Below are 13,002 nucleotides of genomic sequence, written 5' to 3' on the forward strand. Positions count from 1 at the left end.
TTTCAACCTGTTCCCATAGAAAGGGAATCTAAAAGATAGAGATACAATTAGTCCAACGGCAGGATAGTGGGCCCGGCAAATTGAAGAGCGCAATCTATCTTAATCGGGAATAGTGTGTCTGCTCAGGCCAGGGTCCACGAATATATACAGATGGTTCAGCTAACTACGTGATAGTCGTTGCATTAACGGGGTTTGCAGTGGAAATGCGGGGAAAATATATGAGAAATTCTTGTATTTCATTGCATTCCCTAGGCCCAGCATCCTCAAAGCAGATCCCTAGGCATAGGCACATACAACTCTCACTAGTGGCATGGGAAAGTAGTGCGTGTTGAGGCCGATATTCATCTCCACTTTCAGCCTCAGCGTTCAAGATTTAGTCGTTTCGAGCATAGATCTTGACCGAGTTCACCAGCCAGTAAGCATCTTTGAAGGCGTCTGGGTTGTTTGCAACCCAAGCGTCGCAGGTATCGGCTAGGCTAGCGCAGGTTTCGTCCTCAAGGAATTCTCTCGACGCCCCTGTAGAAGTTAGTGGATGCGCTCCCACTGCAATTTTGAGGGTACTTACAGCCTCCACAGAAGTTGGTGTTGAAGATGATGTAGTTGCTTTTGAATCTCTCGGCAATGTCGCAGGTATTGCCCTCGAAGCGAGCCAAGGGGGCGCCGAACTTGGCCACATCCAGATCCGCAGCGCCGGCATTGATCACCGCATTAGCCGCAGCACTGCTGCGAGGGAAGAACCACACACTGATAGAAAGGCTTGCCCATTCCGTGACATAGACGCCACCTCCGTTGGCGTTGAAAGCAGCGCCGTAGTTGTTGGCCGATGTGGTACCCTGAGAACAACCCGCATCGGAGTCCTCACAGTCAGCAGAAGTCTGGTTTGCTGTCGACTCAGATCCAGAGACATCCATGTTGCATCCTTTTGCTGTGTGAAGGGTGACAGCGTTGGATTTCTGCCCGTTGACGCCCTCGATGATGTCGATCTCGCCTGAGTTGGGCCAGTCAGGGCCAGAGGTCCAGTAGGCAGGCCAGATACCGCAGGATCCACCCTTTCCAGTGCCTGCCGGCATGTGGGCAATGTCGGCAACGAAAAGACCGGTGGTGAAGACGTCCTTGGACCTGACCCGGGTCGAAGGGCGGCCATTGGGACTCTTATCCACGTAGTTGGCACCGAGGTAGACTGCGCCGTTGCTGATCTTGGCCATCCCAGCACCTTTGGCAGTTTCGGCGTCCACATACTTGACGAAGCCACCAGAGGGATCCGGATCACTGGTGAAATTGAATCCCTCGAAGAAGTTGGTGCTATCGTATACTTTGGTCTGGGAGTATGAGGCGGCACACACGGGACCCGCGGAGAGAAGGGCTCCAAGGCAGATGACCTTTGCTGAGAAAATCATATCTGCGGTGATAAGGGAGAATTGTCTAATACAAGAGTTGGCTGTTTTCGACTACTTTGGAATTGCAACAGACCGAAATATATAAGGCCAGGGAGAAGGATCAACAGATACACGACACAACGTTACAGCCGATCGGGAGGACTCCAACTGCAACTTCATGAGAAGGTGCATCTAAAGGGTTTATAGCCGACGATAAGTCTAGGGGAGTGTCATATTCATACGTACCGGGGACATCAGCGGAGGAAATAGATTAATAGATGGGTACCTTTTCGGAGAGAAGGATCGGATTGCAATGGCATTGGGTAAGTTGGTATCTGCAGATTAAATCCGAACTGCAGATCAATAAAGACATTGAGCTACTGGGCCTGAGCTGGAGAACGAAGGAGAAGCTCTATACAGACCATCCAACTAGGGGACAGGACTAAGAGCCTAAGCACTAGCGCTGTCACATTCCACGTGCCGAGACACTTAACACCGACACAAAGCTGTGCCTATTTTCGTCATCATAGCCTACCCCACTGGCATATCGCCCTCAATTGGAACCATGATAATCTAAGTAAACTTCGTTAGCGCCTCTAATGCAGTTAATTTATATTATATACTCCATTGCTCTACAGAGTATAAGAGTCTATTACAACATTCTATAATTCGTGACCAACTATTGCAACACCAATTAGTAGAAGAATGAATACTCCGCAAGGGTTCTATAGAGCCGTAATAAAATTGCCTCGCTGGTATTACTCTTGCAGTACAAAATCCTGTAGGTATTGAATTTAGCGTGTGCAACTGGTAAGATACTGTTATGTTACTAGCGTAATAATCGGCATAGATCCGAGTGGGTCACTGGGACCTGGACAACCACATGGCAACCCTCAGGGGTTTATTCAGTTTTCCTTGATCAAAAAGCGGCAAGAAGTGAGCACTAAAATAGAAAGTGAAAGTGGACAAAGAAATACTCTCAGTTGGTTGAGAAGACATATGAAGTTTGACCTTTATTAAAGGGATCGGCAATGTGGGCAGAACGGGACGAACGGGAAGCATACGGGAAAGCCGAAATCCCCAGACTGCAGCCGTTTGTTATCCACATTGCCGGGTGCTGTGATTGCTTCCGATATATGTTTGCCCTTACACACATGTGTTTGCATTGTGCCCCTCTTTTCTAGGAAACAGAAGGTTTGTAGTACGCCGACTCCGGCGAATCACTTCTTCTCCACGAATCTTGATTTGCCAAGGTGTCATGTCTCTCCGCAAATCTTGAATATCTTGGACATGAGAGATGGCGTTTTCTACTTATGATATCCTGCCGGTGAGTCCATTTCAAGGTCGATGCAGCGAAAACATGCTGACCATATCAAGTGCACATGACCATGAACACAAGCATGGTCACGTTGCTTTCGACTTTCGAGATACTACCTATCTGTCATTGAGATATAGGCTTTTAATACTTGAGTCTTCGGTCTACATGAGAGGCCATGTGACAGTCTACGGAAGCATGTATATATGACGTACAAGGCCACAAGAAAGCTGGGAAGACTTGATCACAAGCGAATGCTTCCTTGAATCAAAAGTGCAAGTCTCACGGGTTTTACATACTGGTTGAACTGAAGAGGAACTGAAGAGCAAAAACAAGGGTATAAGACAGCGCAGGTGAGGTCAGATCAATGCCGGTCCCGGGATTGTTGACGAACTCTAATTGGTTGACTTCCCTGAACCGGGCAAGTAACAAAGCCATCGGGGATATTTCATCAACACGCATCTTCCACGATTTTACCACATGGTCATTTAAATCCCCGACCTTGAGGATCCAATGGAAAAAGACGACATGGTGCAAGAGCGCGGCAACGAGGTTGATACCAAAACACCCGACCTGCCAAGCCAGCATGGAGACACGCGCCAGGAAGGGTACTCTCAGTTCACTGTGGCCCAGAAGCGGGCTATTGTTGCCATGGGATCCTTGGCTAGTTTCTTCTCACCCTTGTCTTCGAGCATTTATCTGCCCGCCTTGACCTCCATTGCGAATTCCTTGCATATCTCCATCTCCCAGGTGAACTTGACGGTCACTACTTATCTGGTAAGTCAAAGTCAACCAAATAACAACCTCGTCAGAGAATTTCACAACTAACTGACTTTCCTATTTGCAGATTATGCAGGGGGTGGCACCCATGCTGATCGCAGGCTTCTCGGATACCGCAGGCCGCCGTCCCGCTTACATCATTTGCTTCACAATTTACCTTGCAGCCAACCTGGGACTTGGTCTCCAAAACAGCTATGCTGCCCTCCTGGTCCTCAGATGTCTCCAGAGTGCAGGTAGCAGTGGCACTGTGGCCCTGGCAAACGGGTTGGTCGGAGACATGATCACGTCCGCGGAACGAGGCTCATACATCGCCTTCGCCTCAGTCGGGAGCATGTTAGGTCCGTCTTTGTCACCAATCATTGGCGGCCTTATCAGTCAGTACACCGATTGGCAATGGATCTTCTGGTTTCTGCTCATCTTCGGTGGCGTGTTCTTCCTCATCCTAGGTCTATTCCTGCCGGAGACTTGTCGCAAAGTCGTCGGAGACGGGTCCATCCCACCGCCTCCTTTGAATAACTCTGTGGCGGATATTATCCGGCATCGCACGCGCAAGCGGAAAGGTCTCGTGCCTGACCCAGACAAGGAAGCTGAGATACGGAAGAACTACTCCCTCCGGTTCCCGTCGCCGGTCCCGACTATGAAGGTTGTCCTGGATATCGAGACGTCGGTCATCCTACTCACCACAGGCCTGCTGTTTGCTGGTTTCTATGCTGTCATGACTGGTGCATCGACCTCCTTCCATAAGATCTACCGGTTCAACGACCTCCATGCTGCCCTGATGTACCTCCCCATCGGCGGAGGAGGGGTTCTCTCGGCCTTCACGACTGGCCGGCTGGTCGACTGGAACTACCGTCGCCATGCGAAACGTGCCGGTCTCACTGTGGTCAAGAATGTGCGTGCGGATATCCGGAACTTCAACATTGAGCGTGCGAGACTTGAAGTCGCCCTTCCACTCTACTACATCAGTAACTTGGCGATGCTGACCTACGGCTGGGTGTTGGGTCACAAGGTCAACCTTGCTGCTCCTATAATTCTTTTGTTCATTATCGGATGGTCGATTATCGGTACGTCGCAGGTCCTCAACGCCTTGATGGTGGATCTCTGGCCGGGGAAGTCCGCGGCTGCGACTGCTGCAAACAATCTGTTCCGGTGTGAGCTTGGTGCCGCGGCGTCAGCAGCGATCAGCCCTATGAGATCTGCGATGGGCGAGGGCTGGGCATACACAACACTTGCTTTGATCCCGATTGCTGTTTCTCCTTGCTTGTGGATCGTGGCGATTAATGGGATCAAATGGCGACAGAAAAGAAATCGGAAGGACGAGGAGAAGTCGTCATGTGAACAGGACTAAATCTGGCTTGATGTGCATTGTACGAGCTCACGAATTCACGGACTCGGTCTAGAGGATACACCTGGGATATGGGTTTGAATTTTGTTTCTGAATTTCTTACTTACAAATGGACATTGCGTAGCTTTCGCTTTCATCGTGCATCTTCCATCTGGCTTTGTACAGCAATACAAATACCTCCTTCCAGATTCTTATTGCTGCGTATGAACACCGTCTAATCAAAATTGTGGACACGTCTGGTACCTCGGGGGTGGGCCGTTGCTCTTCTAACACTTCGCACAGCGCAGAGATGGGTAGTGAGACATTGGGTGGTGTTTACCGCAGGGATATAGAAAGCAATTTGTGAAAAATCAAGGGCTGATTGAATAAGAGGGCCTAGCAAAATAATACTTGAACATCGTTTTTATATCCCGGTAACGTACTATTCGACCCACTGTTAAAAGGGTGGATGCTCATATCAAGGTCACCCCGTGCGGAGGGTGGGCTGGGTTATGCATAATCCGTTGTATTCGCCCGCTTGTAACCGGCGGAGACCGCCGAGAATCCTTGCCGATAAAAATGGTCCGCGGGTAGGTAAAAGTATCTCTGGGGAATCGCTGCTAACTGCTCCAGCCCTTAGCAAGTGGCTTGGCAAATTGCGATTGCCGGAGTAATCCTCTCACGGGAAAGAAGTAGATGGTGCAAGGAACCCCAGGTCAAACGACCAACATTTGATGTTTTGCAATATATATTAGACTTGATGAGGAATGTAGATACTACTAAATGTTCCTTTCCCCTGGCATCGTATTGTATTCAGTTTATTCCTCTGTCCAATATTCTGCCTGCAGAATCAGCGGAATTGGCTCCCGATATCCTCCGGTAAGCTACCGGCCCGAATTCACCGCCTTACTAATCCAGGCGAACTGAGCGGCTATGGTCCGTCGTGGGCGGTGAAGCGAAGCAATACTGCAAAAGCTCAGTCATTTCCCGTACTCGAATCCACCCACCCTATTTGCGCACTCCCAACAACCTCAATCCGCTCGCATCGAGGATTGCATTTATATCCAAACACCACTACTCTTTTTGTTCCTTCTCTCGTTATGTTCCGCGCTGTCTTGCCCCGGGCTACGCCCCGGTCTGCCCTCCGCCATGCCGGCCCCAGGGCTATTCCCAACAATTTTGCAACTTCCATGATCTTCATTGGCCAGTCAAAACGTGGTTTCGCATCTGAAGCAGGTAAGTCGACGCTTACATCCTATCGCGGAGTTCCCGGACAGGTTCTCTTTGCTTCCCGGATGCGATTGCTGATTTCCGCTTTCCCGGGCAATAGGTGATCACGACCTGGTCATCATCGGTGGTGGTGTCGCCGGTTACGTTGCTGCTATCAAGGCCGGTCAAGAGGGTCTCAAGGTACGAACTCGCCCTTCTTCAAGCTTTCCGATCTTTAATTACGCCGACATTTCCGTTTTAATCCGCATACTAACTGAACACCCTGGCAGACCGCATGTATCGAGAAGCGCGGAAAGCTCGGCGGTACCTGCTTGAACGTCGGCTGTATCCCTTCCAAGTCTCTCCTCAACAACTCCCATCTCTACCACCAGGTTCTTCACGACACCAAGAAGCGTGGTATCGAGGTCGGCGATGTCAAGCTCAACCTTACCCAGATGATGAAGGCCAAGGATACATCTGTTGACGGTCTGACCAAGGGTATTGAGTTCCTGCTCAAGAAGAACGGCGTCGACTACGTCAAGGGTGCCGGTTCTTTTGTTGATGCCAACACCATTAAGGTCGCGCTCAACGAGGGTGGTGAGCAGACCCTGCGCGCTAAGAACATCATCATCGCCACCGGCTCCGAAGCCACCGGCTTCCCTGGCTTGAACATTGATGAGAAGCGCATCATCACCAGCACTGGTGCTCTGGCTCTCACTGAGGTCCCCAAGAAGATGACCGTCATCGGTGGTGGCATCATCGGTCTTGAGATGGTATGTATTGACTGCAGATTGGGTTTCAATGCTGGATCGCGCTAACACTTTATCGTGGGTATTAGGCTTCCGTCTGGTCCCGTCTCGGTGCTGAGGTCACTGTTGTTGAGTTCCTCGGCCAGATCGGTGGCCCCGGCATGGATGCCGAGATCGCCAAGCAGGCCCAGAAGATCCTGGGTAAGCAGGGTATCAAGTTCAAGACCGGCACCAAGGTCGTCTCCGGTGATGACAGCGGTTCTACCATCTCCCTTAACATTGAGGCCGCCAAGGGTGGCAAGGAGGAGGTTCTGGACGCCGACGTTGTCCTGGTCGCCATTGGTCGTCGCCCCTACACCGAGGGCCTGAACTTGGAGCAGGTTGGAATCGAGAAGGACGACCGTGGCCGTCTTGTCATCGACCAGGAGTACCGCACCAAGCTTCCCCACATCCGTGTCGTCGGTGACTGCACCTTCGGTCCCATGCTGGCCCACAAGGCCGAGGAGGAGGCCGTTGCCGCCATCGAATACATCAAGACTGGCTACGGCCACGTCAACTACGCTGCGATCCCCAGCGTTATGTACACCCACCCCGAGGTCGCTTGGGTTGGCCAGAACGAGGCCGAGATCAAGGCTTCCGGTGTCAAGTACCGTGTCGGTACCTTCCCCTTCAGCGCCAACTCCCGCGCCAAGACCAACCTCGACACCGAGGGTGTTGTTAAGTTCATCGCCGATGCCGAGACCGACCGCGTTCTCGGTGTCCACATCATCGGCCCCGGTGCTGGTGAGATGATTGCTGAGGCCACCCTCGCCATCGAGTACGGTGCTTCCTCTGAGGACATTGCCCGCACTTGTCACGCCCACCCCACCCTCTCCGAGGCCTTCAAGGAGGCTGCCATGGCCACCTACTCCAAGGCCATTCACTTCTAGACCTCCTCAGATCTCATATATCCTCCACCATGTACCACTTTTAGCTAACCTAGACTAGCTCGGCTAGCAAAATACATCATTCATGTAATCTTTTCCTTATTTCGTGAAATACACATGCTGCACAACTTGAAAGAATTGGTGTAATCGAATATACCGAAAGCGCACTTAGCTAGCCGGGAAAACTCAAGTCGACTTACATCTAGCCCGATATTTGTCCTAGGCGTAGTCCTACTCAGCACCTGCTTACTCCTCAAGTAAAGCATGTAAACGTTTGATGCCTAGAGAAATTTTTGGAAATACATCAAGCATCTATATATTAATGTATGCATCTAGTCTATGTGTACATTTGTGTCCTCCGTCTATTGCCTTTTCCACTCCCTGATTATCCCCAAGCATTTAAGCAACGGTAGCCTTCAAGAACACCTCCCGGATCTCCTTAAGACCCTTCTTTTCAGCCAACAACAACCCAAGCAGAATCCTGGCCTGCTGGGGATTGAACAATCCACTAGCAATCTTGGTCTGCGCGTCCTCGCCGGTGAAATCAGCAGTGGGGACTTCACCGTTCACAGTACGGTGCGACAACACGACGGGGATGTTGTGCTTCGTAACAATGTCATTGATCGCAGAACCGAAGTCTGTGGCAACACCACCTGCACCCTCGCCAGCAACCTATTATCACATTAGCACTGCACTGGACATATTCAGGTCTCATAAACCCGGGGTAAGCAACATACCACAATACCCTTAGCACCATTCTTCACGGCACTGTAAAGCGAATCGACCTGCATATCCTCATAGGCATATAGGATATCCACACGAGGAACGGAATCCACGTTAGACACATCAACCACGTGCTTAGCATTTGCCTGCACAGCCGGATAATAGAAGTAGGGCTTGTTCGACACAATGAATCCAAGATTTCCCTGCTCATACGCCTTGAAGGTATCCATGGTATTCGCATGGGTCTTAGTCGCAAAAAGAGCAGAGACAATACGGTCATTCAGAACAACCAATGCCCCACGGTCTCTGGAGTCATTGTCTGCGGCAACGGTTACTCCCTGGACGAGGTTCATGGGTCCATCCGCTGAGATAGCGGTAGCGGGCCGCATCGAGCCGACGAACACGATTGGCTTGCCGCAGTTTACTGTTGCGTCGATGAAGAAGGCGGACTCCTCGAGCGTGTCGGTTCCGTGGGTGATCACGGCTCCGGACATGGTGGGATCATCGCAGACTTTTGTCTGGAGCGTGTGGGTCAGGTTTAGGAGGAGGGATGAGGAGACGTCGCCGCTGTTAACGTTGTGGGCCTGCACGGCGGCGATGTTGGCGACATTGAAGATCTCTGGGATTTTGGAGAGGAGAGTGTTGATTCCTAGGGCGCCGGATTCGTAGCCTGCTGTTGCGGTTTTGTCGTCGCTTGTGCCGGCGATGGTGCCGCCTGTTTTTGGGGTTAGTAGATGTTGTGTTGTATAAATTGGTCATATATGTTGTAGATACTTACCGGTTGCTAGGATGGTCACGTTAGGAAGAGAACCGTTGAAATGATTGAATGTCAAGCCGTTGGAGTTTGTGTAGGATGTGTTTGTTGCCCGCGAGTGGATCAAAGGAGAGGCATAGCTTGTAATAGCTAGTGCTGAAACTGTGAGGGCCTGAAGAGAGAAACCCATTTTGACTGTGATTATTAGTCAAGTCTAGCGGGATAGAGATACGGGAGGGATGGTATAGATGACCGGCATGGTCACGGTTTATATATACAGGCCATCTCTGATGCACGCCATGCATCATCCGATTCCGATAGGTCCGATGCCGAATTTGACGGGCTTCTCCAATTTAGGTTACTTGGCAATATTGATCTTCATCACGTTTCGGTTGACCCGTGGACCTCCGAACCTGCAGGATGTCCTTGGTCGTTGCCAAGAATCTCCATGCGGGTCCCAAACTCCTGAGGTCTGGCCAAGATATATTTTGTTAGGGATAAACACATAAAGGTACATTAAATTGTCATTTCCCCAACTCTTGAAACAGAAGGAATAATTATATCACTATTAGAATGCGTATCTGAAGAGTTCCATGGATATCCATGGATATCATCTTCAAGAATGAATAATCCCAAAGAGGGATAGCGGACAATCTTCGGAGACTGAAACTCTAAACGATTTATACTACAGGCAACCACGGTAGCTCCAATTTTAGAAGTCGAAACGGCAATGCCAAGCGCTCAACATATGTTGTACATGTCTATAGACGTTGGTGGAACCGGGTAGCAAATTCTACGGATCAGGTATCTTTTGTATTGCAACTCCATACAAACGGTACATAACTACACCATAAGCATATCATCGAATATTCTCAAACCTTGAGCTAGCTGAAGGAAAATTGGAAGAATAACGATCTACGTGGTCTAAGCGATTTACTGCTAAGATTCGTTCTAAATATATGACACAAAAGTGTACTCCGTAAAGAGGACCTTAAAGCGCGCCCCGTATAAATATTGTACGTAAAAGGTTATCCATTCTCTTCCAAGGTTGCTTTAAGCATACAATATACTTGATCATTCCAATTGAGATTGATACCCAGACTGAAGACTTCAGTTACCCCTTGTAATTTTGTCTTCCTATCTTCCTCCCAACTGGTTGAGTGTTAGCAGAATTGAGACTATGACTACGTTGTTTTCACGGACTATTTGTACGAATTTGACATGCAAAATACAACTTCAGGGCACCGGATCCTTACAATTAGTTACCCGGTGACAATTTGCTATCCGGTGCAGCCCCCTACCCGGTGTTGGGGGAGCTTGGCAGGATTACTCCATATGTGCATAGGTACAGAAAAAGTGGAGTGAGAATTGGAGATGCCTGCAAGGTTGTTGGGGTAATATCGCGCAGATCGTCGCAAATCATGCATTTAAAGTAATGTGCTCCAAATGTCGCTGGATTTATTCGATTGATGATTACATAGTAATATATATCAGATAAGTACTAGTAGTTTACTTTATTTACTATGCCTTTTCACTCCAATATAGTAACTTCAAGTACTATATTTCCGCATCATCCGTGGTTTCCTGTTGATATACTTATACTTTATCTAGTTCTACAGCGCTCTCATACATCATGCTCCACGTGCAACCTGGAAAGGCCTCACTACTGACGAACATTGAACTCTATCCTTGACAGGGATCCGCCGATGATCAGTATTTCAATGTCCCAACTCGGAAATGTGCCTGGGAATCCTTGGCCCATGCTCAGAAGAACCAGTCCATGAGTACGGGAGGCAGCCGAGAGTCTCAATCGCTTTCGAACTTTGAAGTGATGTACTCCGGAAAATAATCGGAACAAGATATAAAGTACGTAATTGACGTCTGCCTACTCCGTAGTGTTTCCTTGCAACTGCTTTTTAATGTGTGGCCTGTGCAGCCTACCTATGTACGCATCGGATTTATGGCGCAGTCTTCTCAATTCCACCCACTCCTTCATTCCCAAGCTTTTAATTTTCGCCTTTAACGGCAACTAGAATCATCGTAAAATGATTGGGGAAAAAAAGAAAATAAAAACCAAAAGAATACTCCGATAGGGGGAATCGAACCCCCGGCTGCCGTGTGAGAGACGGCGATGTTAGCCACTACACCATATCGGATCGTTTACGGAAGTAGGTTACAAATGCGGCACTATGAGACAATATCGTAATATATGAAATTTTCCACGCTTCTATGCTTGTATGCCTAACGAGGCAATTTTACCATTGGCCCGGGTCACCGACCTGGCGCGACTGATTTGTCAAGTTCCTGCAATGCCTCGACCGTAATATGCGCTGCCTTGACTCGCCTAGCCTCGTTTCCCTTTAGGTCCCACTACTATGCACGAGATAAGGCTATTTTGCCCTTGGCCTGCTGCGCCGACCTGCAGATCCGTCGCCATGGGGCTCCAAATCTGCCTTGGGGCCCACACCCTGCAACCTATTCGTGCTCACAAAAATAAACTGCATCAGATTGCTTTGCTGTTTGAGAAACATCACGTAGGTGAGATTCCATTAAAGTTCGCGCTGAGGTGTAGTTGTTAAGAAAAGTTTTTGTGGAAAATTTGACACGGTACCGTGCATCATACTCCCACTGCATGAGAAAACAACCAAGACACCCTTGCCTCATGTGATTGGTAGATAGGTTGGGCATGGACAAGTGCAGAAAGATGAGCTGGCGATGTACCCCAATCCGAATCCAGCAATTCTCGGGCAGCCAACCGAGTAAAGTGCAGAGGATAGAGTGAGGCTTTTGAGCTAGGAGGGAAGCCTAGGGAGATTGTGAGGGGCTTTAAAATGTGACACTCCCCCATTGCAATAGAAACCACACCCTCTCCTTCTTCTTTCCTCTAAAATTGTCTCTACTTTGACTTTTACTAGCTCGTTTTATTCCAATATACCGCCTTCGATTTCAAGATGGCTCGAGAGGACAAGATTTTCCTTCGTGCATGGCGTGTTGAGACTAGAGAGTCTATGGCTTGTTTCAACAGGCGCACGGATGCTATATTGGCGAGTTTGAGCAGAAGCGTCCCTATGAATGAGGGATGTCGAGAGATAGTGCTGAACCATCTCGATTGGTATAGCGAGAGCCTATCGCCCTTAATTTCAGTTACAGTGGACAGACATTGGGCTTTCCATGAAGCAAGGCGCCGTAAAATGCAAGGAATGACCAATGTTGTTGTGCACGAGATTTGCATCTCGAAGAGTCGTCTGCACAAGTACGAGAGGCGCGGAAGTCGCGTTGTTTACAAGCGTATTTCCAGCTGGTTGGATTTGGCTAAAACTAAACTTCCTGAATATGCCTCTTACGCGTCCACTAATCAGGAATTCCTTTTTCTGCATCGAATTCCTGGGATCTTTATTGTGAAGACGTTCGAGATCTGAAGGAAGAGAAGGGCAAATTCGATTCGCAGCATTGGGCGATTCAAGTACCAAGGCTACGGCATCTTGCGTTTGTCTTTTTGCGAGTGGAAGAGATGGTTGGGCTTGGCGGCGGCGTCTTGTACCAGGAAAGCCTCTATCCTTCAGGGTAATCAATTCGAGGGAGACCGCTATACGCACTCGCAGCCTGTCCCTTGGGTTTTGGGTAAGTCGGGGAGATAAAGCAATGGGTACCTTAAAGATCGATGTTAGAGTAATTGAACGAGTATCTATTGTTATCGAATAACCTTGTCTATGTCTATAAGTGTGGGTATAAGTTGAGAACCCCGATAGATAGGTTCTCAGCCCAAGGAGCCGAAGGCGCCAATCTCTATATCATCTCGCCCCGAGACACCAATAAACAGCTATAGGCCCTCCGCGAGTTTTCTTT

At 49.2% G+C, this 13,002-nt stretch overlaps 4 protein-coding genes across 4 annotated transcripts; 2 read left to right on the forward strand and 2 right to left on the reverse strand.

Moving 5' to 3' along the window:
- Positions 1-373: 373 nt before the first annotated feature.
- On the reverse strand, positions 374-1,397 carry N7519_009181 (glycoside hydrolase family 16 protein; the record flags this gene model as incomplete). The annotated part of the gene is made up of 2 exons (XM_057295954.1): positions 374-516; positions 566-1,397. The coding sequence occupies 2 exons, from the start codon at positions 1,395-1,397 to the stop codon at positions 374-376; spliced, it is 975 nt and encodes a 324-aa protein (XP_057143836.1).
- Positions 1,398-3,204: 1,807 nt separating this feature from the next.
- Positions 3,205-4,819, forward strand: N7519_009182 (MFS transporter; the record flags this gene model as incomplete). Its single annotated transcript, XM_057295955.1, has 2 exons — positions 3,205-3,468; positions 3,539-4,819. 2 exons carry the CDS (start codon positions 3,205-3,207, stop codon positions 4,817-4,819), a joined length of 1,545 nt encoding a protein of 514 aa, XP_057143837.1.
- Positions 4,820-5,895: 1,076 nt separating this feature from the next.
- On the forward strand, positions 5,896-7,682 carry N7519_009183 (dihydrolipoyl dehydrogenase; the record flags this gene model as incomplete). The annotated part of the gene is made up of 4 exons (XM_057295956.1): positions 5,896-6,031; positions 6,126-6,205; positions 6,295-6,777; positions 6,843-7,682. The coding sequence occupies 4 exons, from the start codon at positions 5,896-5,898 to the stop codon at positions 7,680-7,682; spliced, it is 1,539 nt and encodes a 512-aa protein (XP_057143838.1).
- Positions 7,683-8,078: 396 nt separating this feature from the next.
- Positions 8,079-9,346, reverse strand: N7519_009184 (asparaginase ahrA; the record flags this gene model as incomplete). The annotated part of the gene is made up of 3 exons (XM_057295957.1): positions 8,079-8,351; positions 8,417-9,117; positions 9,181-9,346. The coding sequence occupies 3 exons, from the start codon at positions 9,344-9,346 to the stop codon at positions 8,079-8,081; spliced, it is 1,140 nt and encodes a 379-aa protein (XP_057143839.1).
- Positions 9,347-13,002: the final 3,656 nt, after the last annotated feature.

Source organism: Penicillium mononematosum, assembly GCF_028829835.1.
Source record: "Penicillium mononematosum strain IBT 11891 chromosome Unknown utg000005l:1.0-9366267.0:1.0-9372171.0, whole genome shotgun sequence".
NCBI classification, from domain to species: domain Eukaryota; kingdom Fungi; phylum Ascomycota; class Eurotiomycetes; order Eurotiales; family Aspergillaceae; genus Penicillium; species Penicillium mononematosum.